At 43.0% G+C, this 21,902-nt stretch overlaps 2 protein-coding genes across 3 annotated transcripts in view; both read right to left on the reverse strand.

The window, feature by feature from the left end:
* The window catches only part of dgki (diacylglycerol kinase, iota), a 90,793-nt gene extending 77,544 nt beyond the window's left edge, over nucleotides 1-13,249 (reverse strand). Inside the window, exon 1 of the mRNA XM_083934714.1 lies at nucleotides 12,967-13,249. Coding sequence (XP_083790840.1) covers nucleotides 12,967-13,217 — 251 coding nt within the window. The 5' untranslated portion in view covers nucleotides 13,218-13,249. The remainder of the gene's footprint in view (nucleotides 1-12,966) is intronic.
* A 3,961-nt stretch (nucleotides 13,250-17,210) lies between these two features.
* creb3l2 (cAMP responsive element binding protein 3-like 2) overlaps nucleotides 17,211-21,902 on the reverse strand; it is a 43,446-nt gene continuing 38,754 nt past the window's right edge. Inside the window, exons 11-13 of one of the 2 annotated variants that reach the window (XR_014593679.1) lie at nucleotides 20,447-20,681; nucleotides 18,293-19,660; nucleotides 17,211-17,766 (exon numbers count right to left, since the gene is read on the reverse strand). Coding sequence is in view for 1 of the 2 variants with exons in the window: in XM_083935607.1 (XP_083791733.1) it covers nucleotides 19,597-19,660; nucleotides 20,447-20,681 (299 nt within the window). In the remaining variant the exon portion in view is untranslated. Of the gene's footprint in view, nucleotides 19,661-20,446; nucleotides 20,682-21,902 lie in introns of both variants that reach the window. The other variant, XM_083935607.1, reaches the window with a different exon arrangement.

Below are 21,902 nucleotides of genomic sequence, written 5' to 3' on the forward strand. Positions count from 1 at the left end.
CAGGTCCCAGAGTGGGAAGATTTAAAAACGCCCCCCATGGCGTTGTGGTCTGGACGGTGAAAGCTCATACTTTGTTAAAGGATGCCATCATCGCCCCACCTCCGACCTCTAAGCCCGCGGCGTCACATACCAACAACAGTGCTGCTGCGTGAGAGGACAGAGACGGACCCAGAGACTGTTGACTGAACTGGACTCTGAGCCACATGCATGGGACTGAATGAGGCCCAGCACAGATGTCTCCCTTTTCCCTGATGCTCTGAATAAGGAGCTAAACTGCTCTAGGCTCCGTTTCTAAATCCAGTTCTAAGAAGGTGTGAAAAGTCTCTAAATGTAGTGAGAAAGTGGCGCCTGGGAGTGCTTTGGGACGGGGAAGGGGCTCCCAGCAGCACCCTCTGCTCAGTGAGGACACTAACTGCAGAGTGAAGGGGCTCCCAGCAGCACCCTCTGCTCAGTGAGGACACTAACTGCAGAGTGAAGGAGCTCCCAGCAGCACCCTCTGCTCAGTGAGGACACTAACTGCAGAGTAATCGGTGCATCAGAGTCCAGAACAGCACCAAAGTCTCCACTAAGACCAGAACCAGGGACACGTTTGTCTCTAGGATGGAGGAGGATTTGGGGAGAAACTCTCCGGTGTTTGGATTCTCCACAGCGTCTCTTCTTCTCTGTTGTTGTTGGTGTATTTCTGTGGCAGTTACAGCGCCACACCCAGGCCTCGCATGTGCACTACAGCGTTTAGAGACGGTTTCACTGGTTTCCTGTGGACGCAGATACTTTTTAAGAACGACGGAGAATAAAAGGTTGTTTTCAATCGTGTGGTTGTTCCCTTAATTCATTAACTATTTGATTTCTTGTGGCTGGATGACAATAAAACACTTCAGGAAGGAATGTTTTCTTTTACCAAACCTCGGAGCGAAGGCTGAGTATTTAGTTTCGGACCGAGCGGTAAAATTACCTCCAGCTTTAAAAAGGAAATTAAATCTCTGAACGCTGCGACGGTAATTTAGATGTCTCCTAAACCCATGAGGGTCGGGCTCTTTGTGTGCATGACAAGAAAATAAAGAAATCAATCACTCATTAACCGTTTGCTCCCTTTCTACACGTCAATGACAGTAAATTACTAAAAGACTCATTAGGAAAAGCATGCTCGCACAAAACCAGCTATTTAAATGTGACCGTTCGCTATTTTCTAACACTTTAAAGGCCAGTCACAGAACGAATGAATGAATGAATGAATGAATGAATGAATGGTTTATTTTGGTTAAAAATTAAAAACAATTGCCTATCCTGTTCAATCCATTACGATAAACTGACCCAGAATATCAGAAGTGCAAAAAAGAAGTGACAAAAAAATAAATAATACTATAAAAACAAACTTTCCTCTAAATTATAAACCTTATTTGTTTTACATATGAATCATTTTACATAGTAATCCTTGATTATTTTCCATTTCAAGCTGCACATTTTCCACTCATCACACAGGAACACGTCTGTATTTAACATTTGTTCTCAAGTTTCAAAGATGCACAACCCTCTGAAATTATAATTTCCTTCTTTGAATCTAAAAAAAATGTTGAATAGAAGCAGGAAGGCTTTTATTCCGACCTCAAAACAGCATTAACGTTGTTTTTAAATAAACAATATCTAAACATTTTAAGGTACAGGACTCGATAAACAACCGGTTAGTAGATTCTCATTAACCAGCTTTGTTTATTAATCTAATAACTCTTTTCTGAAGTTTAATTAAAGGGTCTAAATTTGTTTTATATACATTTCCCCACACAATATGACATATATGGCATTATACAGTAAGTAAACAATACAATATATGCAAACATTTCCCTTGTTTTGTAAAGAGTAGCAATAGATTTAGATAATTTCTGTTTCTAAATGTGGCTTCCAACAAAGTTTATAATCTATGATCGCTCCCAAAAATATAAAAATGTAAGTATTTAGTGAAAACCTTTTAACATCAAACCATTATTTTAACATAATCAATTCCCTTTCCACTGTTTTCTTTCTTTCTTTCATGTCCTGAACAAAATAAAGGTGTGTCATCCGCAAATGTAACAAATTTCACATTCAACACTGTACAAATATCATTTAAATAAAGTTTAAATAACTTGGGTCCCAATACAGAACCTTGTGGAACTATCGACTAATATCAGCAGATTAAGAGTTTATGGAAATAATCTTTTAAAATTCGTACATTAAAGTTATTTAACGACAATCTAAAGCAAAGTAAAGCGTGGGAAACTCTCGCTGAAACATAGCACCAGTCCAATAAAACAAACAGTACGACTGGGATTAACAAGACCGTTGAGAAAAAGGCAGCTGCGGCTTTTTATAGCAGCACACACTGATGACACACTGGTTTAAAAAATGTATCTGTTGACCTGTTATGTCCTTTGAATTATCCATACATCCATACAGATTACTTTCCTCCTCCTCCTCCTCCTCCGAGTGGGAAAGGAGTACATAAATATGCATGTATATCTGTTCATCCATCCCGGGGATGAGAGGGAAACTGTGTCAGTGAGACTTGTATTTCATCAACAATTGGTGCTCTGATCGTCCGCTTAAAAATTCATGAGTGTCTTTAAGCTGCGCAGACTGCGAGCCAAGCTTTCCACTGACTTTAACACAGACCCAGCTACAAAACAGACTTTCTACAGGACGCCACACGCTGTACACAGGTGCATTCAGGTGAAAGCTGATTGAGTTTATTGGTTTAATCCTCTTTAGCCCTGATGGGGAAAAGGAGACGGAGAGGAGCGCGCACACAAAAACAAAGCTTGAAGAGGCGGTTGTGCGAGTTACTGACAAATATTCCATCTTAATATTAATGCTGCAGAAGGATTTCATTATTTAATCATTCACAGACAATATAAGACACGCACAGCTAGAGGAAATCACCATGATGATGATCTGGAAACCATGAATCTATCGATGTCAAACAAGAAGATGTTGCTCTGGGAAACACCTGACGACACATCGGCGTAATCGAACCCGTGCGTGAAGCAGGGGGCACACCAAAGAAAGAACCAGTTAAAGCTCGTTTTTAATAATAAAACATAAATAGTGAGAAAATGAGAAAACAAGCCAGCAGAAGATGGCAGGAATGCTCCGCCCGGTTGCAATTCACCATTAAAAAGAAGAAGAAGCGGTAAAATTTTGCAACTGTCGTTTCCCGTCGTCCACCCTGTTGAAATTCACGTACTACGCAAGTAAGTACATAGTGCACACGAACTAAAGGACCATGAATGTCTGTACAATATGTCACGACAATTCATCCAATAATTGTTTAGATTTGTTCAGACCGGATTAGGAATGTCACCAGAACCGATGCTTTGGTACCAAATCGATGCCATGACTCTGAAAACGTGACGGTGCTTGTTTGGTTCAGTTCCTCCAGAAGCGTTCTAGTCTCGAAGAACGCCTACGGGCACGGAGGAACAACGTGCAGAAGATGGCGACAAGCACAGCAGCCCTGAATCCCTGCTGTGGCTAAGAGCTAGAGCAGGTCGGTTCAAACCCGGCGCATCTGGTACGCATGTCGAAGTGTCGTTGGGCAAGACACTGAACCCTGCATGGGTGTGTGAATGTGGTGTGACTGGTTAGATAAATGGTATGCAGATATCCACTGACATCAGCGTTTACATGCAGTTTAAAAGCCAGATTATATTCTGGTTTCTCAAACACCATGTAAACGACGTACCCCGGGTAAAATTGGGGTTCTCATGCCCCGGTTAACAGACCTAGATAACTCCTTCAGTTCCCCGATCATTCATACATGTAAACACCGTTCTCGGATTATTATCGGGTTTCTCGTCTGCACATGCTACATGGGTTAGAACTCCCCCTACCCACTCCGCGGTGGTGGCTTTTGACCTGGAAATAGAATAAACAAACAACAACAATAGAGCGTTACCTTTAAACCTAGGGAGCACTTCACCACAGCAAGAAAGATCACTACCAAGAAGACCCGTTTCTGTTGTAATTCTGTCCAAACGTCGGACATTTGTGATTTTGACAAAGGTGAACCAGAAAAAAAGCCGTATTCTGTCCAGCTGTATGTTGGTGGAGCATCACCTGCTTCGACCCCGAACTTCAATAACCCGATCATTCCCTAAACCGGGGGACGGCCATTTTCAGGTTACTGATGTGCATGGAAACGCACAAGTGTGAATGTAAGTAGTGTGAAAGCGCCTTGAGCAGTCGGAAGACAAGAAAGGCGCTATATAACCACAAGTGCATTGACCATTTACCATTTATAATAAATACACATCTAACAGTACATAAGTATGTATATGGCTGCTTTATTGTGACAACAAATAGTAAAAAGTGTTAATAAAAGGATTATTACAAGAGCTTCTTTACGGTTTACAACCAGGGCAGACATCTTTAAATGTCAACTCGGGGGTTGCGTGGATTGTCCGACTTCCTGAGTCAGGAGCTCAAAAATCCCGACTTCCGAGTAAAACTGGAACGCACCAATAAACCCGAACCGCAATGTTTCTGTTTACATCTTTGAAAGGGTCCACACCCCCATCAGCGATTTCTTGAATCGTTTAACTACATAATTAATCTACACATTCATAAACACAAAACTACAACCTGATGCATCTTTTATTCTTGTACCACCAGATTAAAAAAGATCATATGCGAGGAATTCCCTTTGATGAAGTAAATGTGTTGAACGTTGTTCCCTGTTGTGTATAATGAGGGTTTCTCTCTGTGTCGGCCTTTTAAACTTAATTTCCCTGGGGGGACGCCGGTGCTATTGTGCTGCGCCGTGATGCATGGCTCACTGTACGCAGCACGGCATTACAGAGGTTTCTAAATCTGAACAATCCATTTCCCTTCAGGCTGTCGACCCGCGCACGTTGTTTATATAAAAGAACTAAAGGCTCGGATCGAGAGGTTAAAAATTCATGAGTGCCTTAAAGAGCCCAGAGGTAAATAAGAAATCTGATAAAGGTTCACTTCAAACGCGCCGTTCACACAAACACTTTCGAGTGCAAGGCTTCATTTAGAAAGATAAAGAAAACGTAAATGTGTAGAGTATTTGGCACCAACGCGTAACACTTGAGCTTTTCATCACCGAGTTAGAGCTTACTCACACTGTCCTTCTGGCCGGGGCCAAAACCGGTTTTTCAGCTAAAGCCTAGTACCTTTAAGCAGTGTGAGTGGACCCGCTCCGCGCACAACTGCGGCCAGCGGGCTGCCCACGGCCCGCTTGAAAGAGGTGGGCTTTAGCGGAGCCGTTTGCACATGTACGAGCACGAGCGTGCACACGTGTACGAGCACGAGCACGAGCCCTAGGGCAGTAGCGTTATGTCCGCCTGTTCGGACATGTAAATAGAAGGACGGACCATGCGCGGACATTTAACAACAACAACAATGGCGGTGAAAGGTTCACGTTGGTGTGGTGCGGAGGTGGAGTGTTTACTGCAGATTTGGTCGATGAAAAGATTCAAAAACAGTCGACAAGACGCACAAAAACTCAGAGGTCTACGGAAAGATTTGGAAACAAAGCCACACACACGCGATCAATGCGTGTGACGTGTTACGGCGTGATGGCGTATGGACAGCAAGAAGCATTGGCCGAGGCCCTGGCAGTGTGAGAACAAATGGGGCTGGGGCGCGGGTGGGAGAGGGAGGGGGGACAAGTACCCTAAAGTCCGGGTCGCGGTCCGGGAGGACAGTGTGAGTACGCTCTTAAAAACATATCTGACCGGGACTTTAAATGTTTAGTTCTACCGCCTGAAGACGTGGAAGTCATCACAAGGAAGAGCCACTTTAAAGGCTCCGTCTGACGTTTCAGTGTCCATTGGATGGTACAGTAACTGACTTATACAGTCAGCGCCAATCCGTCGCTAATCCCCCGTTTTTTCCTTGAGTCGTGACATCTTTGGCTTTGTCTCAGACGTCTTTTCCTCTCCCTCTCTCCTCGTCTTTTTCATCCGTCCCTCTATTCTCTATTCTCCCTGCGCTCTCTGTACTTTTGTCCTAATTAAAGGCTGAAAAGAGAGTTTTATATTCTGGCAGCATCAGATGATGAAAGGCCTTTGATCACTGTTTACCCCTGCAGGTGGTGCACAGCGGGAGCAACATGACATACATTTATATCTTTTTATGTTTCCCCTCTCTTCATGCCTCTCCAGCCTTTCGTCCCTGTCCCTACTGTACATTGTCCCACAGCCTGGGTATATTGGACTGTGGCATGACGAGCGCTTATTGTGATCTGTTGTCTGTGAAGTGTAAATAGTGGAGGGATAATGTTACGACATCCTGTCTTTTGGCAGTTTGGTTTCTGCACCGTTTCCCATGAAGGCGGTGGTGAAATCTGCCCACATGATCGGCCGGGTGACGAAACTGAGGGTTTGTTTCTTTGTGTTTTCCGCTCTTGGGCAAACGGGTCACGGTGGCATGTTCACCCAGCAGAGACGTGGTCAGGGGGAGCTGGTGAGTCTGCCAGGGTGGAGGGTGGAGGGTGGAGTAGAGGTTCACGCGGTCGTTAAAAAGTCCCCGTCCGTGCAGCTGTAACATTATGTGTGGTTCTGCATGGTCCAAATGTGAATCCCGACGGTTATGATGAGCAGCCGGTGTTTAACAGCGGGACAAATACATCTGTGTGCAGACAAACAAGAAACAACAAAGATAGGAAACAACTGCTCGCCGCGCCTTAAAGGGGATCCACGTTCTACTAGACTGGACAGAGAACTCTAGGGCTACCACCTCTTGAGCACGCAATATCATCTCCTGGTCTTTTTTGGGCACTTACATACATCAAATATGCCTTCAGGACAGTTTTTTAGTTATTTTGTGAATGAACTATTAAAGGACAAATCAGGGAGAGTCGCTAACAGCCGTACGTGGCTAACTATGATTAGCTCGGGGCCGTACGGTGAAGGCATTCAAACGGCTTTTATGGTCAGTTTTTCAGTTTTTCTAGCCTTTGTTACACAGGACACACAGGAAATGGGCTGGAGATGGGTGGGCGTGCAGGAAAGGACCGCAGGTTCGACTCCGACCTGCTGCCTCGAGGACAATTCGGCCTCTTTACATGGTGCGTCTGCTCCAACCACTCCCCTAAAACGTCTTATTTAACCACTAATACTGCTCCAAACAACACCAAACCTCTGCAGCAGCATGAGAAGAGTCCCTACACAGAAAACAAAGTGAAATCAGGAGTCACGGCCGAACGAGATTCATCTGGCGATAGTCAGGTTACATAATGACCAGATACATCCGGAAAAGTTAATAAAACCCCACTCAGCCAGGATGCATTGAATATTTCAGATGCTCATTTAAAGGGAAAGCTGGACGGCAGCCAGCAGGACTTTAGTAATGAGGTATTACAGTATGGCTGCAGATACTGTAGAGGTCTCTGTGCATTAGATCTTCAGTATCAGATGAGTAATACCTGTCTTGACAGCTGGAGAACTGCTGACCAGCTGACTGTCACAAAGAGGTGTCTGTGAAAACAACTCTCTGACTCACTAACTCACTTACAGATTGGGTGTCCAGCTGGTTGACTGACTGTCCTATTGAAGTAATGTCTTACAGACTAACTGGCGTGCTGACTAACTGGCTGGCATGACACACACACTCACACACACACAAGGCAACTGTCTTTGTGACTGTCATGCAGGCGGACGGGTGAGACGTCTAAGAATAGATAAAAGGACGGACAGTATTCTGGGAACACACACACACACACACACACACACACAGACAAAGTGTGACGAATGTCTGGCAGATAAGTTGCACGTGCCATAAACACATAAAACCACAAAAGCACACACACGCCGCCTTTGATGTTCGACGCCATCCTTTCTCGGCGCTTTCATATCGCCACAAATGGTAATTCACTTCTGGGCACTGGCCACTTCAAAGCCACGTCAACTACCTTCTTTACAAACCATCTCCCGTGACCGCCTAATGCCATTTCCTCCACGCCGCCGATCCCACGGAGAGGAAAATTCACAGATTAACCGTAGATGTATCCGACAAAGCCAAAGGTCAACAGCGTTAAGGACACGGTGGCGTGTAAGCGTCACTCCCGTGTGCCACTACAATCGTCGTGTATACTGTAGAAGTGAAGTACAGGGGGAAAAAAGGCAGATTTATTCATTAAAAGACTGCGTTGGTGTAGTCCGTACACTGTGGGGGATTAAAAAAATGAATATTATTCCCATTGTTATCCAGAGTACAGTCTATTCTCTCGCGTAGATGAAACAGAGCCCCATTAAAAACAAAGCGAGGGCTCTTCATTAATAGTAAAAGGTTCATTTTTTATGAACAATAGCAAACAAAGGCTGCAGTAACATGAGCCAAATGTTCTCCATCCAAATGAAATTAATCCAACTGGGGATTTCCTATGAAGCTGTTTACGGTACACAAGCTCTGAATCAAAGGATTGTACTAGGAAACAGAGCAGATTGGGACACGGGCGGAAAATATTCTTCCGATATGTTTCTTCTTATCCAAAGTGCAGATTACTGACTCTGATCCTGTCACTTTTGCTCCGATTCCCAGTTAATTAAATCAATATTTTCATATATTGAGTAAAACAGGACGTCACCCTGGGCTGGGGTTAATACGAAAGGCTGCACTTCTACTGTAACTGAGCCTTTTCAAGTAAATCACTCCAGTTTCTACATTTTTGGGGGGGGAAACGTCCAGTACAGCTTTGTCGTCACTGTGAGGTTGCCAGGCAACAAGAGTAGAAAAAGAAATAGCCCGGCTCATAACAAAACCACAAACACAAGCCACAGATTAGACTATTAAAGTGTGTGGATTAGTGGGCTTCAAGGGTGTGGTTTGTTTGAGACAGAGCCGAGCCAGCCTTTATGCTAAGCTAGGCTAACTGCTGTCATATCTGTACAGACTTTCTACTCGACGAAGCTGTTTTGCTGCTCGACGACACGCTTTCAAAACTTGGCATGTAGACTTTAGGTTATTTCCATATTCAAGTCATCTCATCTCATCTTCACTCTCTTATCCGGGGTCGGGTCTCGGGGGCAGCAGCTCCAGCAGGGGACCCCAAACTTCCCTTTCCCGGGCCACATTAACCAGCTCTAACTGGGGGATCCTGAGGCGTTCCCAGGCCAGTGTGGAGATCTAACCTCTCCACCTGGTCCTGGGTCTTCCCCGAGGCCTCCTCCCAGCTGGACTCGTGTACCCACAACACAAATAAAACTTCACCATGAAACTACGCAGCATATATTCAGACCGTCAGATTAAAATATATAAAAACGATTCTCCATCTGATGTCAGCTTTTCACAAATAACATCATTTTGATTTAATAAGTCAGCATTTGACTTAAATCACATACATTGGAGTTAATAAGTCAACATTTTGAATTAGTATCACATCATTTTGACAAAATATTACATAGTTTTGCATTAATAACTCAACATTTTAATTTAAATCACACACTTTTGAGCTGAAATGTCAATATTTAGAATTACTATCACATCAGTTTGATTCAGTATCACGTAGTTTTGACTTAATAACTCAACATTTTGACCTAAATAACATAATTTTGACTTAATAACTCAACATTTTGATTTAAATCACATACTTTTGAGTTGATACGTGAACATTTCGACCTAAATCACATCATTTTGAATCAGTATCACATAAGTTTGACTTAATAAGTCAACATCACATAAGTTTGACTGAATATCGCATAATTATGACTAAACTCAGAGGATAATATAACGATAACGACTCTCCATCTGATGTCAGCCTTTCCTCCACAGTACAGTGCGCCACATCCAGCCCGTCACCAGTTTGCTGCTGTTTTTTTTGGACTGAGGCACATTTATCAAACTAACTACTTGTGCCGTTATAAAACCGGTCGGGCCGGACCAGCTGCGGCACTCCACATGATGCACCATCCTCCTGGAAACCTCCCTGAACCAAAGATGGTTTCCCCCCCCTGGGAAAACACCCGGTGGAGAAGAGACTCTACAAAGGACGGTTCAATAAAAGGGAAAGAGTGCGGAGTCCTCCCTTGATGCATCTGCCTCACAGCACATGTGGGTGTTCAAAAAGACCGGAAGAAAATTGAATATAATGAATTGAATATTAAGGACCTCAGGAAGAAAAGCTGCAATAAACAAACCAACAAACAAACAGGACTAATTATCATCCGTCAAATGGACTGTAACAGGATTATTCTGCACCATCCTGTTTTCAAATGAGAGGAATTTCCTTCCCAAAATGGACATTTTATTCTGTTTTAATGTGTTTAAATGATGCGTAGTGAATCTGATCGGGACTCAGTGCAAAGCTAATATGCACCTTTATTTTCATGTTTAATGGAAATTAATTTATGGGATATAAATTAAAAGAGTGGAAACAAAAGCCTGAAATTATGGATGCACCAATATGAAAACTTTGGCCGATATCTCATCTCATCTCATCTTCAGCCTCTTATCCGGGGTCGGGTCTCGGGGGCAGCAGCTTTAGCAGGGGACCCCAAACTTCCCTTTCCCGGGCCACATTAACCAGCTCTAACTGGGGGATCCTGAGGCGTTCCCAGGCCAGTGTGGAGATCTAATCTCTCCACCTGGTCCTGGGTCTTCCCCGAGGCCTCCTCCCAGCTGGACGTGCCTGGAACACCTCCCTAGGGAGGCGCCCAGGGTTCATCCTTACCAGATGATCCTGAACCACCTCAACTGGCTCCTTTCAACGCAAAGGAGCAGCGGCTCTACTCCGAGTTCCTCACGGATGCTGAACTTCTCCCCCTCTCTCTAAGGGAGACTCCAGCCCCCCTCCTGAGGAAACACATTTCGGCCGTTTGTACCCGTGACCTGGTTCTTTGGGTCCTGACCCAGCTTACATGACCATAGGTGAGGGTAGGAACCAAGATTGACCTTTGCCTTCCTCAGCTCTCTTTTGGTCACAACGGTGCGGTAGAGCGACTGCAGCTCCGCCCCCGCTGCTCCGATTCTCCGGCCAAACTCACGCTCCATCGTCCCTCACTCGTGAACAAGATCCCGAGGGACTTGAACTCCTTCACTTGGGGTCAGGACGATATCTGATATTAATATGGCTGATATGGCCGATATATTTACCGATATAGGTATATGTTAAAAACAAGTTTCTGAGATGATAACATTTTGTACAGACTGAAAATCATCCAAGCTAAATTTTTGAGTATCTTCCTTCATTTTCAAAACATGTTTCACCTCCGAATAACGAGGTTACAGGGCTACGATAAGACACAAGCGACCAACCTCACGTAAATGATTTTAGCAACCTTTACCCTGTGTGTAACTCAAGTTTAGGTAGAGTTTCAACTCACAAAACTCCTGCGAGAAAGTTTGGATCGTAAATTACAACAATCATGAACATTAATCAAAATAATATCGGACAAAGTTACTTCATCAAACTCGCCAGTATTCACGGTTGAAAAACATGTTTTACGCTCAAGTTCGTTCCATTTAAACTCAAATCTGAGAAAAAGGGCTGAATCCAAAATATCACAAACATGTCCTGACTTTAAATGCGCATTTTACAACTTGCACTGCGACAATGCAAACATAAAAACACAGTCACGCGGACGGACGGACACACGGATATAAACATCGGTTGTTAATATCAGCTCAGTTTTACTCATCAGACCGATGCCGATATGTCCAAAAATGACGAAAAATCATCCGATACGGATATTAATGCAGATATATCGTGCACCCCTACCTGAAACACAAGCATACGATGTTTAATGAGTCAAAACATCAACAAATATTCAGCCGCGACTTGGATTATGGTGATTTCAGACACGCTTTACTGCGCCACGGTTTCCCAAAACAAGTCCATCAGACACAATCAAGTTAAAATGATTGATTTGACCTCGAAATGCAGATTATTTGTGCTGACTGACTCACACACACACATACAAACACACACACACACACACACACACACACAAACACAGAGCCCCAAAACAAAGAGTGAATTGACAGGCAGACAGATAGATGCCACACATTCCTGACAGTGACATTTGACAACCAAAACTACTGTCTGTCTGTGTGTGTGTGTGTGTGTGTGTGTGTGTGTGTGTGTGTGTGTGTGTGTGTGTGTGTGTGTGTGTGTGTGTGTGTGCGCGTGTGCGCGTGTGTGTGTGTTTGTGTTTGGTCTCTGGCCAGTTTTCACTATCAACAGCAGCTGCCAGTCGCACTAGGGTGTCAGGCTGCTGCTGGCATTCACTACACACACACACACACACACACACACACGTACACACACACACACACATGTACACACACACACAGTCCCAAAATCAATACTGTTTCTCCTCCCCCTCCCTCTTCTCATGCTCCAACATATCAGAGCTACGACACCACGGGCATGGTTGCATATGCTGAATAGTTTGGATCCATCACTGTCATGGGGCTAAATGCTGCTGTGCATCAACGTCACGTCGTGTTAACACCTTAAACCAACATGTGAATAAAGCTTCAAAAATGAGCAGAAATAATATTTCATAAAAGGGTCTCCAATGCATTTTTTAGGCCAAAGACCCCTTAGATGAAAGAGACATCCCTACAAGACATATTGCATGAAATTGCATATTAAACTGGTGGGATAAAGCCCATACACACAGCTGTTTATGGTGCAAACTATACTAAGATGTGACCATGATCATTATTAACATATTCATATATTTATACATCATATGTTCATGTAAACACTATCTTAGAGGCAAGCCAGTCAGCCTATACTCAAGGTAAATGTCTAAATGTATTTATTTTCCACACATTTATCTTTAAAACCTTGCATTTGTATTTTTCAGGCATATTTTCAATATCAAAACAATTTGGCGGACCCCCTGCAGCAGATCTGGGGTCCCTCCTGGGGGCCCCGGACCCCCTGTTGAAGCCCTCTGCTCAGATCTAATCCCATATTCCGGATCCTGTCCCAGCATCCCTCCAGCTAGCCCCACTCACCGATACGAGGTTTGCTTTCTGAACGCCAGCCCTCTTAGTTTCTCCTCCAGGGTTTCCTGCTCCATGTCGGGCAGACTGCTGAACGTGTCGCTGCAGCAGCCCACGCCGGCTTCCTCCGAGCCGGCTCCGGACTCCGAGTCACCCCCGTCGGCTCCCAGAGAGGCCGGGCGCCCGCTGAAACCCCCCGCCGCCGCCGCTGCTGCCGCCGCCGCCGCTGCCGGGCTGGTTCGGTCCTTCACTTGGGGGTCCATGCTGGTCCTGCCCTTGCTCTGGACCCCCCTCTCTCTCCCGGTTCGTAAGGGGGGTGGGGGGGCAACACCGGTTCCGGTAGGGGGGGGGATTTAACGGTTTTCGGGGGAGCCGTTTAACGCTCCAGAGCGGTTTGACCGGTGTGATTTCTGACCGTTGGCCGCCGTTTTATACCGCAGCCAGCAGGCAGGGCAGCACGCGCAGCCGCCTGGACAACAAACCGAACTGCACTCACGAGCAGGAGCTCACGAGCCACCACCAACCGGAGGAGAGTGACGTCAAGTTAGCGACGTACGGCGGGAACTGGAGTGTGTGAACCTTCAAAATAAAAGTTTTCGGCAAATTCCTCAGAAGCATAATGTGTAAATGTGTACTGATATATTACTAGTTTTATTTTATTTTACTGTATTTTGTTTTATTTTATTTTACTGTATTTTGTTTTATTTTATTTTATTTTATTTTGGGTTTTTTTATTCGCCTATAAGTTAACTAGAAAAGTCAAAATAAAAGTTTTCCCAATTTTCCTCAATCTAACTATACATCTATGTGGAAGACAGAAGAATAATGTGTAAATGCCAACCCCCCACCACAGCAACTTCCTGTTTGATCCAAACAGGAAGTGCCAAAAACTACAGCTCTCTGAGTGTCCACTAGGGGCAGGTTTCAAAATAGAGCAGTTTCTCATTGACCTCCATGTTAAACAGGCTGTTTTTACAGCACCATTAAACCAAAAAAAATTATCATCTGTATGTTTAGGTCATATCTCCATGACAACACTGAAGGTGGTGAATTTTTTTTGTAGCAAGCTAGTTTTTATTTTATTGGAGGTTAAAGTTTATGAATAATTAGGGGTTTGGCCTCTCGAGTGGCAGCTAGCCTCTGGCCGTAACTTCTCCTCGGAGGCTAGTTGTCAGAATTAGCATCATTAGCATGCTAACTCCATCATCTGGACCTGGACGGTCATTCATGTGGTGGTGTTTCCATAAGTGACAAGATGGTTTTTTCTTCCATCAACTGTACAAACAGATGGTTTAGGATCACACCGTGTTAGCGTTAGCTCTGTTATGCTAATTAATAGTGGCACCTGCACCATGACTTGCAATACAGCCTACTATAGATGCCACAAACTCTAGATGCTAATCTGGAGCAGAGGGAGGATTCGGGCCGTGACGGTCGGTATTTTACAGTCTATGGTTCATGGGACTGTGTTGAATATCAGTTTAAATCATAAACGCTGGCTGTACTTTACTCACGCAGACGGTGTAATCTCCGCTAGAGACACGGGACTCCCACCCCCGTTTAGCTAGTAACGTGTACTGTTAGCCTAGTGGAGCGGTGGAGCTAATGTGGCTACTTCAGTAAAGGTCAGCCAGATGGACGTATCTCCCTCCCCACAACGTCACATACATGCCCTTTTTTGGTCGGAGAAAATGAGGCGGAGTCAAAGTCTGACAAGATGGCGACTCCCAGAGACGAGGACGATTGGATCAAGTTCAGAGAACGGACCTCAACGGAGACGCTATGTCTATTTTTTATTCAGTTTATGGTCAAGACAGCGAACACAAGTTTAGAGACAAATAAATAAATGCGGTGTTTTACGTATTATCATTACAGCATGGACATACTCACGCACATGGCTGTTATTTGGGCATTGTGTAAATCACTTTAAGTGTTTTAAATTTGATCTCCAGCAGTATTTCTTTTACTAATTTTACTGTTTGGGTCTGATTTTGACAATTTTACGATGTCAAGCAATTTGTCTTAAAAGGTGCTATATCAAATAAACATATTATTATTATATTTTTGTAATTTTGATTGATATGTTACAGTATTCACTTTATTATACTGGTGCATATAAGTTTATCTTGGGATAGTTAACTTTTTTTTTTAAAGGCTTTTATTATGACGGTCAAAATTGTGACCGGAAGTTGGGTATTCGATTCATTGTGTGACATGACAGGTTTTAAAAACTGCCAAAGCGCGAGCTGCTGTGAGGGCGGCGACAATTAACACGTTCAGTGTGTGTGTGTGTGTGTGTGTGTGTGTGTGTGTGTGTGTGTGTGTGTGTGTGTGTGTGTGTGTGTGTGTGTGTGTGTGTGTGTGTGTGTGGAGACTATAACTATAACCGCAGCATCCATCTATAAGCTCATCCGTCTGTGTCTTCATCCATCTGGCCCATGGGATGAGCAGCAGGGCATTGTGGGATATTCCCTCTCCTCCTCCTTTCTGCAGCATCATCAGTCAGAAAGTAGGGCAGAGGGTGAGGGTACACACACACACACACACACACACACACACACACACACACACACACACAGAGTCCATATGCTGCGTTCAGGGCCTGCGTGTGTCATGATGATGATGATGATTACCTGGTTCTTCTGCAGCAGGACCAGTTCCCGTCCCACATCCGGACACATCTGTCCGTCTCCTCTGAGCGTCACTTTTACTAAGGTGACCTTTGACCTTTTCTGCAGCCGAGCATCTGCCTGAGATCTCTGCAGCTATCAACCAGTGGAACCGAACACGCCACACGTATGAAACCAAACACGCCACACGTACATGACACTACACACTGACACGGAGTTACTCTGGTCGTCAACATGGCTTAGTATCACATCATTGTGACTTAATTAGTCAACATTTGACTTAAATCACATCATTTTGAGTTGATAAGTCAACATTTTGTCTTAAAACACGTCATTTTGAGTTAATAAGTCATAATTTTGACCTAAATAACATCGTTTTGACTGAGGATCACATCTTTTGACTCTATAAGTCATAATTTTGACTTAATAAATCAATATTTTGACTTTTATTACATTAGTTTGGACTTGGTCAACAACATTTTGACCTAAATAACATAAATTTAGTATGTTGTATCACATACTTTTGACTTAATTAGTCATAATTTTGGCTTAGTATCTCAGTATTTTGACTCAGTATCACATTATTTTGACTGAATATTACAGAATTTTGACTTAATAAAGCAACATTTTGACTTAAATCACATAATTTTGACTTAATAAATCAACATTTTGACTTAAATCACATCACTTTGACTTAAAAAATCAACATTTTGACTTAAATCACATAATTTTGACTTAATAAATCAACATTTTTACTTAAATCAAATCACTTTGACTTAAAGAATCAACATTTTAACCTAAATTACATAATTTTGACTTAATAAATCAACATTTTGACTTAAATCCCATCGTTTTGACTTTATAGGTCATAATTTGGCTTAGTATCTCACTTTTTCGACTCAGTATCACATAAGTTTGAATTAATAACTCAACATTTTGACTTAAATCACATAATTTTGACGAAGAATTACATCATTTTGACATAATGAATCAACATTTTGACCTAAATCACATCACATTGACACAGCAGCGACCACTTCCTCTGTGAGCCCTGATTAAAGGCTTTGAATTCATAATTAATAATGTGTCTGCAGCTCTTTGATCTCTGGTCACAAACGTTTCCTCACACAGTTCATAAAGACTCTGTTATCGTGTCATTACGAACACGTCTGGCTGTGAAACTGGAGCAGTAACGGCATTCACTGCTGCTGCGTTACTCTGACACCGGCCTGTTATGAAGCCGTGCGACTGCGTATTGTCTTGAGACTGTCAGCGCTAATTATGAATCTGCGGATCTATTTCAGGGTCGTGATCGTGGTGGAGGAGGCGCTTTGACCCTGGACGCACATCTGTCCTCACGACGTTTGGCCTGAACTTCAGTTAAAGCTGCACACAGGATGCTTTAAAGATAGAAAACATGTATTTATCATTTACTGGAGTAAAACAATGGAAACTCAGACGCATGAACACAGAAAAGAAGAACATGCTTTCAATAAAGCTCAGACATTTCAAAATAAATCTACACTTGAAATGAACGATTAATACCTTTAAATTATCCGTAATTAGTCGTAATTCATCAAAAACATCGACTCACATCGCTTTATTAACTGCAGATCACACACACGCTTAGACTTGCTCATTTATTAACAACTTATATTTACAAAAATAGATTTTTTTTTTCATTTCTGGTAAAGAAAGTTTTTGGCAAATGCTGAAAAACAGAAGATAAAGTCTCTAAACACTGACGGTGAAAGTGTTTAAAGGCGAATGCAACAAATAAAGTTAGTGCAGGAAGTTGATTCTGTGTTTCCATCACACGCTTCAAAAAGTACGTTTGACTTTAGGGGAAATACTCTCGTTTGCTTTCTTGCCAAAAGTTATACAAGAAGATCAACACTACTCTCATGTCTGTATGATATTTATGAAGCTACAACCAGTAGCATGTTAGCTTAGCTTAGCATAAAGACTGGAAACAGAGGGAAGCAGCTAGCCTCGCACCTATAGCGAGAAGTTAAGGTTGGTAGGTGTATTTTTTTAATCTTTGGGCAGCGTCGGGCAAATTGTTTCCCTCTGTTTCCAATCTTTATGCTAAACTAAGCTAACCTATGAAGCTGCAACAAGCAGCCTGTTAGCTTAGCTTAGCATAAAGACTGGAAACAGAGGGAAGCAGCTAGCCTCGCAGCTATAGCAAGAAGTTAAGGTTGGTAGGTGTATTTTTTAAATCTTTGGGCAGAGTCGGGCTAACTGTTTTCCTCTGTTTCCAGTCTTTATGCTAAACTAAGCTAACCCATGAAGCTACAACCAGCTGCATGTTAGCTTAGCTTAGCATAAAGACTGGAAACAGAGGGAAGCAGCTAGCCCTGCACCTATAGCGAGAAGTTAGATTGGTAGGTGTATTTTTTTTAATCTTTGGGCAGAGTAGGGCTAACTATTCCGTCTGTTTCAAGTCTTTATGCTAAACTAAGCTAACCTATGAAGCTGCAACCAGCAGCCTTTTAGCTTAGCTTAGCATAAAGACTGAAAACAAAGGGAGGCAGCTAGCCTCGCACCTATAGCTAGAATTTAAAGTTGGTAGGTGTATTTTTTTAATCTTTGTGCAGAGTCGGGCTAACTTTTAAGCTAAGCTAACAGGCAGCTGGTTGTAGCTTCATAGGTTAGCTTAGTTTAGCATAAAGACTGGAAACAGAGGGAAACAGCTAGCCCCGCACCTACAGCTAGAGGTTGATGTTGTTATGTATTTATTAAATATTTGGGCAGAGTTTGAGTACAGTTTTTACAGTATGCTAAACTAAGCTTACAAAGCTACTGTCTGTTAGCTTAGCATAAAGACTGCAAACAGCTAGCCTGCCTTGATCCAAAGATTAAAAAAAAAACACATACCAGCACCTCTAAAACTCACAAATTAACAAATGAGATATGACGTATTAAAAAGGTGCCACGCTAGCTGTTTTCAGTCTTTATGCTAAGCTAAGCTAACTGGTTTGTGGGTGTAGCTTCATATTTATCGCACAAATCGAAGACTTGTATCAATCTTCTCATGCAAGTTTCACCAAAAAGGCAAATAAAATGATTTCCTAACATGTTGAACTAAAGGAAACTCAACATTAATTGATGCATAATAGATATTTTGAGGTGTAGTTTGCTGCTCAACTGCACACAAAAGCTGTAAGAGCGACCGTAGTCCTCTTACTCTTGACTCGCACTCATCGTACAGAACAAACCCGTCAAATATGAACATTTGTTGAAAGAAGCTGACGTTGTTTTCTTTGCATTTAACTGGATTTTAACACTGAAATCTGAATTCATCTTTTAACTTTTTTTTCAAACGAGCGCAGGAACCCAAAGCTAAAAACCTCCATGTTTGAAATGTAAAGTCAGCCGAAGAAAATATATATATATAAAAATATATAAAAGGGTACAATGAAATAAAAATAACCAGTACAATATGAACACTAACGAGTATCAAAAGGGGGGTGTTTGCCTCACTGGAAGGGAATAAAAACATTTGAATATTAAAAGAACTACAGAGAGCAATAACAAGGTTTCTATAAATACAAAAGGTTCTCCGTCAGTGTCCTGTAAAAAGCCTCACGTCATATTTTCATATATTTTCCACTGGAATAAACGCCGCGCCGCATTATATCCACTACATCTATTTGAATTTAAGCCGGGTCGATCAAGACAACAGATACAACTGATAAGATGAAGACTATTCAGTGCAACTTTACTTCAGAAATTAAGGCAACCAGTGCCTCTTTGTTATTATATTATTATTATTATTATTATTATTATTATTATTATTATTATTATTAATACAGTGTATCTGATTTAGCAGAGATGGAACGATCACAGTGGGAACTACTGTATGAGGTTTGCTCCAGGACACTGAACCATGCTCTACAGGGGTCGGGAAGGTCAAAGGTCATCATGGGGTTTCATGGGGGCGGTGGTGGGGGTGGTGGTGGGGGTGGTGGTGGTGGTGGAGGTGGGGTTGGGGGTGACGACGCGACCCTCAGGAGGTCTCGTTAACCGTCCGCTCCAGCTCTAACACGTTACCGCCGCCCGGCTCCAGAGACCTGAGAAACAAAAGAGGTTTGTTCAGACGACGTGAAGCCATAAATACAGTGCATCAACTTTAATTCCGCAGGTTTCCGCGCCCGATTTAACGGCGGATTTCTTGAAAACCACTCATCTGTTTGACTACATGTTCGACACTGGGCTTCTTTGGATCCTCAGCAACGCACCTGCCCAGTGTGAGGTCGACGCAACACATCAATGCTGGTGTAAATGTTTTTTGTTGGAGGCTACACGGTGGTGTGGTGGTTAGCACTGTCGCCTCACAGCAAGAAGGTTCCAGGTTCGCATCCCGTCTGGGGCCCTTCTGTGTGGAGTTTGCATGTTGTCCCCGTGTCTGCGTGGGTTTTCTCCGGGTTCTCCGGTTTCCTCCCACAGTCCAAAGACGTGCAGGTGTTGGGTTCATTGATGACTCTAAATCACCCGTAGGTGTGAATGGTTGTCTGTCTCTGTTGGTCTCTATGTGTCCTGTGATAGACTGGCGTCCTGTCCAGGGTGGACCCCGCCTCACGCCCGATGTCAGCTGGGATCGGCTCCAGCCCCCCGAGACCCCGACAGGGACAAGCGGTTGAAGATGAATGAATGAATGGCTCAACACACCCCCCCTACTGTTTAAAATCAGCAAGTGCAAAGACGAGGTAGAGTCGACCTATTGGGACGTCTCTATGATGTCATCAAATATAAAAACGTTAACGCCGTCTAGACTGCTAATGCTAACTGCCCACTTCTTCTGTTGTGTGTGTGTGTGTGTGTGTGTGTGTGTGTGTGTGTGTGTGTGTTGTGTTTACCTGTTCAGGTCCAGCAGCAGGTTTTTTGATGTCTGCGTATCGTTGCTATTATTTCTGAAAGGCGGGTGCGTCTCCACCAAGTTGGGCTCCACCGCCACTTTCTGTTGTTCTGAGCGACGCCACGCTGCCATGACGACAGCCGGCGTGTCCTCCCATTGGTCGGGGTATTCCCCGCCCAGGCCGAGGAGGTGCGGCTGCTCGTCCTCGAAAGTTGATAACAGATTCCTGGACTTCACTAGAACACATAAAAAAAAAGGACGTTTCGTTTTTATTTTAAATGTTTCTGTCGGTGAAATTATAACGTCTATTGGCACCAGTCGTGCTTGGACGCAACACACACACACACATACACACACACACACACACACACACAAACACGCACACACACACACACACGCACGCACACACACGCACGCACACACACACATGATGTTATTGTCTGTCGTGTGTGTGGGCAGGATGGGACAGGAAACTGAATTTGATTGTTAAGAAAATTATATCTGGTCTATTACAAAAGTGCGTGTGTGTTTGTGTGTGAGTGTGTGTGTGTGTGTGTGTGTGTGTGTGTGTGTGTGTGTAGGAGGCAGCAGAGAGGATGTGGTGAACGGTCAGCTCCTCTAATCAGCAGCTCTGTATCTGTTGTGGGTGGAATCTGATTGTCGGCGTCGTTTTAATGGAGCTCCACAGTTTCACAGTCGTGAACTAATGATTCATTACAGTGAGAACAGCAGGAAAAGGTCAGTTCAGCTGAAATCTGGATAAAAAATACTCCACACACACACACACACACACACATGAATATTGAGGCTCTGCCGGTGAACAGAGTCAAATTTTAGTCATTTTGCATCTTTTTGTGGTGGTTTTGCATCTATTTTTAGTCATTTTGCATCTTTTTGTGGTGGTTTTGCATCTATTTTAAGTCATTTTGCATCTTTTTGTGGTGGTTTTGCATCTATTTTTAGTCATTTTGTATCTTTTTGTGGTGGTTTTGCATCTATTTTTAGTCATTTTGCATCTTTTTGTGGTGGTTTTGCATCTACTTTTAAGTAATTTTGCATCTTTTGTGGTGGTTTTGCATCTATTTTTAGTCATTTTGCATCTTTTTGTGGTGGTTTTGCATCTATTTTTAGTCATTTTGCATCTTTTTGTGGTGGTTTTGCATCTATTTTAAGTCATTTTGCATCTTTTTGTGGTGGTTTTGCATCTATTTTTAGTCATTTTGCATCTTTTTGTGGTGGTTTTGCATCTATTTTTAGTCATTTTGCATCTTTTTGTGGTGGTTTTGCATCTATTTTTAGTCATTTTGCATCTTTTTGTGGTGGTTTTGCATCTTTTTTAAGTCATTTTGTATCTTTTTGTGATATTTTTGCATCTATTTTTAGTCATTTTGCATCTTTTTGTGGTGGTTTTGCATCTATTTTTAGTCATGTTGCATCTTTTTGTGGTGGTTTTGCAT

Source organism: Echiichthys vipera (genome assembly GCF_963691815.1).
Source record: "Echiichthys vipera genome assembly, chromosome: 20".
Classification (NCBI taxonomy): Eukaryota; Metazoa; Chordata; class Actinopteri; order Perciformes; family Trachinidae; genus Echiichthys; species Echiichthys vipera.